Source organism: Penaeus japonicus, unplaced genomic scaffold, assembly GCF_977035675.1.
Source record: "Penaeus japonicus unplaced genomic scaffold, GWHDUDI00000001_assembly GWHDUDI00000004, whole genome shotgun sequence".
NCBI classification, from domain to species: Eukaryota; Metazoa; Arthropoda; class Malacostraca; order Decapoda; family Penaeidae; genus Penaeus; species Penaeus japonicus.
In genome coordinates this window covers 44,164,331-44,168,668 of record NW_028234406.1, presented here as the reverse complement: position 1 = coordinate 44,168,668, position 4,338 = coordinate 44,164,331, and the positions used below count along the sequence as shown (strand labels likewise).

Here is a 4,338-nt window from a genome sequence, read left to right as displayed (position 1 = left end):
GGGAGGGGTGGGAGGATTTGGGGAGGGAGGGAGGGATAGGACGGGGATGGGGGGAAGGGAGGGAGGGATGGGGGGAGGGACTGGGAGGGAGGGAGGGAGGGAATGGGGAGGGACTGGGAGGGAGGGATGGGGGGAGGGACGGGGAGGGAGGAACTGGGAGGGAGGGAGGGACGGGGAGGGACTGGGAGGGAGGGAGGGGGGAGGGAGGGAGGGAGGGAGGGAGGGAGGGAGGGAGAGAGAGAGAGAGAGAGAGAGGGAGAGAGAGAGAGAGAGAGAGAGAGAGAGAGAGAGAGAGAGAGAGAGAGAGAGAGAGAGGGAGGGAGGGAGAGGGAGGGAGGAAGAGGGAGAGGGAGAGAGAGACAGAGACAGAGACAGAGAAGGAGAGATGGAAAGAGAGAGAGAGAGAGAGAGAGAGAGAAAGAGAGGGACGAAGAGAAGAGCAAACCGAGAGGAAGTAAAACAATTTACCTTCAGTAAATATTTTTATTCGTTTACCATATACTTATCCACAGACATTTCCCAGAATCTATCTTAAAGTAAACTTTAAGATATAAAAATAAATTCCAGTTATGGGTCAGGCCTGGCTTATGGGCGTGCTTAGAATCAAAGTACATTACTTACAAACACTTGTAAACACATATAAAGAGAGGCGGACACTCACACACACACACACACACACACACACACACACACACACACACACACACACACACACACACACACACACACACACACACACACACACACACATACACACACACACACATACACGCGCACACGCACACGCACACGCACATGCACACGCACACGAGAGCCGCCACGCACACAACAAACAACACACACACACACACACCAAACAACACACACACACACCACACACTCACACACACACACACACACACACACACACACACACCCCAGGGAGTAAAAAATTGGTATCAGGAACCATAATAGATGTGGAGAGAGAGAGAGGTGGGGAGCGAGAGAGAGAGATTTGAGAGGAGAGAGAGAGAGAGGGGATGAGAGAGAGAGAGAGAGAGAGAGAGAGAGAGAGAGAGAGAGAGAGAGAGAGAGAGAGAGAGAGAGAGAGAAAATCTATATAGAGAGACAGAGGCAGATGTAGAATGAAAGAGAGAGATAGAAAGGGAGACACAGAGAGAAAGACAAGGAGAGACAGAGTGAGAGTGACAGGAACAGAGAAAGAGAAAGAGAGAGAGAAAAAAAGACAGGGTGTGACAGAGAGAGAATGACGGGGAGGGACATAGAGAGAAAGAGAAAGAGAGAAAAGGACAGGGAGAAGAGAAGAAGGTGACACAGTGAGAGAGAAAAAGACCGGGCATGAGAGACAGGAGGAGAAAGAGACAGTGAGAAAGAGACAGAGGAAAGAGGGGGAGGACAGAGAGACAGCGAAAGAGTGAGGAGACGAGAGGAGTGAGAGAGAGAGATGAGGGAGAGGAACGAGAGAGAGAGAGAGAGGAGAGAAGAGAGAGAGAGAGAGAGGAATGAGAGTAGAGAGTTGGAGAGGGGGTAGATGAGAGGGAGAGAAGAGGAAGGAGATGGGTGATTGAGAGAGAGAGAGAGAGGGGGGGGGGAGATAGAGAGAGAAAGAATGAAAGAGATAGAAAGAGCACTAATAATATCAAACATATCTAGAATCAACAATTCTCTGGCAGAAGCGACACACTAATAAACAAGAATTACAGGATTCTATCTCTGTCCTCCCCCTCCCCCTCCCCCTCCCCCCCCCCCCCCTCCCCCCCCCCCTCCCCCTCTCCCTCTCCCTCTCTCTCTCCCTCTCCCTCTCCCTCTCCCCACATTCCTTCGCCTCCACGACCCCACTCACAACTTCCCAACAATCATAATCCAACATACACACTCCCATACTTCCACTTCCCACTTCCCCCTCTCCCCCTCCCCTCCCCACTCACTTCACCTCTCCCCTCGCACAGACATATCACCCCTACCACGACCCTCATCACCTGCTCTAGAGCCTTCTTGAGACATCTACATACTTATCATACTATTACTACTATTACTTATAAGAACATATACTATTAAGTGCTATATATTATTATACATCATATATTCTATTACTTATAAGAACAATTAGATCCAGACCTCTAAGAATCTCACGAAGAATCCTATAAAATCTTTCTGAAGAAAATAGAAATGTGTTTTTTTTTTTTTTCTCCTTTCGATAAAGGGATTAGATTATTCATCTTTTCCTAGTTAATTACATTTTCAAATTATATAAGGAATTTGGCATTTGAATGACAGATAAGTTGATTAGTAGAAGCATTCTCATGTCCACAGATACATCATGTATTTACATATTCATCATGTGTATATGTTTATACACACACACACATTTCTCTCTCTCACTCTCTCTTTCTCTCTCTCTCTCTTTCTCTCTCTCTCTCTCTCTCTCTCTCTCTCTCTCTATATCTCTCTCTCTATATATATATATATATATATTATTATATATATATATATATATATTATGTATGTATATGTATATGTATATGTATATGTATATGTATATATCAGCATCAATCAAGAACCCACGCCAACTCATATATATATACATATACATATATATATATATATATATATATATATATACACACATACACACATACAATCCAAACTTCTATAAACAAACATACACTTAATACACACCATTAAAACATTCTCTCTCTCACAAATACACAACTTAAAAATACCAAACACTCGACAATCACAATCCAAACACACCATACTCTACACACACACAAGTCCAAAAACACCATACACAATACACACACCATCCACAACACACCATCCTTCAAAAATTAAAACCCCCACAAAACAACAACTCAAACACTGTACTCACCACATCGATGAGCTGAGAGAGCTTAAGCCCTAACTTTACAGTGAGCTTCTCCGAGTTATTTCCAACAGGTCTTATAAGTCGGTTGTAGTTACTTAGAAGGTCATCATACAGTCTCTTTGCATCTGGGTTGGCGACACAACCTGGGAAACAGGGAGAGAGAGAGAGAGATAATGATAATGATAGTGATAATAATAATGATATTGTTGATGATGATTATGATGATAGTAAGAGTGATATTAATGATGGTAACAACAATAATGATAATAATGATGATAATATTAAAATTAATAATAATAATAATAATAATAATAATGATGATGATGATGATAATAATAATAATAATAATAATAATAATAATAATAATAATAATAATATTAATAATAATAATAATAATACTGATTATTATTATCAATTATTTCATTATTATAATTATCATAATATTATTAATATTATAATAATTAATTATTAATTATTAATTATAATATTAATAATATTACTTAATTATAATAATAATTGATAATAATAAATAATGATAATAATAATATTATTATAATGATAATAATAATAACAAATAAAATAATAACAAATAAATTTTAATAAATAACAATAATAACAATAAACAAACACAACACAAGTCGGATAGGGATGAAGAGTGGGGAAAGAGAGAAACAGAAACAGAAAAAGGAAATGAAGAAGAAAGGGAGAAAAAACAGCCAAAGATGGTGAGGAAGGGAGTGGGGAAAGAGAGAAACAGAAACAGAAAGAAAGAAAGAAAGAGAAGAAAAAATCCAAAATGTGAGGAAGGAAAGAGGGGAAAGAGAGAAACAGAAACAGAAAGAAAGAAAGAAAGAGAAGAAAAAATCCAAAATGTGATTTCTATTTCTCATAAAAAAGTGGCAAGAATTTAATAAAAATAATAATAAATAAAAGGAAAAAAAGGTTAATTAAACCTATGATATTTAACCTAATACCCCCAATTATCCATGGAAATCACTTCCGGTGTCAAAATAATCAACAAAATGACCGTAGAATTATGGTAAATATTTGATGAATAAATATTCTCGTAATAGATATTTGTGATTGATAGATATTTGTGATTAATATAATATATAGATATTATAATATATATAGATTAATATAATAGATATTTGTGATTGATAGATATTTGTGATTAATATAATATATAGATATTATAATATATATAGATTAATATAATAGATATTTGTGATTGATAGATATATTCGTTCTCTTGCGTTTTACAAGATCGTGTTTAGGGCATGTCTAACCTTGAACTCTGACCTTGAAGTGCATGCTGACCTTTGTTTAACAGGAAAGAAAGAGTTATATCCCCCCCTCCCCTCCCCTCCCCTTCCGGCTAGACTCCCCTCTCCCCTCCCCACGAGCACATACACAAACACAAACATAAAGACATAACGATATACACACACAAATAAGCACAAATACAC

At 38.6% G+C, this 4,338-nt stretch overlaps 1 protein-coding gene across 1 annotated transcript in view; it reads right to left on the bottom strand.

The window, feature by feature from the left end:
- LOC147472029 (acetylcholine receptor subunit alpha-like 1) overlaps positions 1 to 3,012 on the bottom strand; it is a gene marked incomplete at its 5' end in the record, with an annotated part of 155,489 nt that extends 152,477 nt beyond the window's left edge. The window contains 1 exon segment of the mRNA XM_086536578.1: positions 2,873 to 3,012. Coding sequence (XP_086392704.1) covers positions 2,873 to 3,012 — 140 coding nt within the window.
- Between the last annotated feature and the right edge of the window lie 1,326 nt (positions 3,013 to 4,338).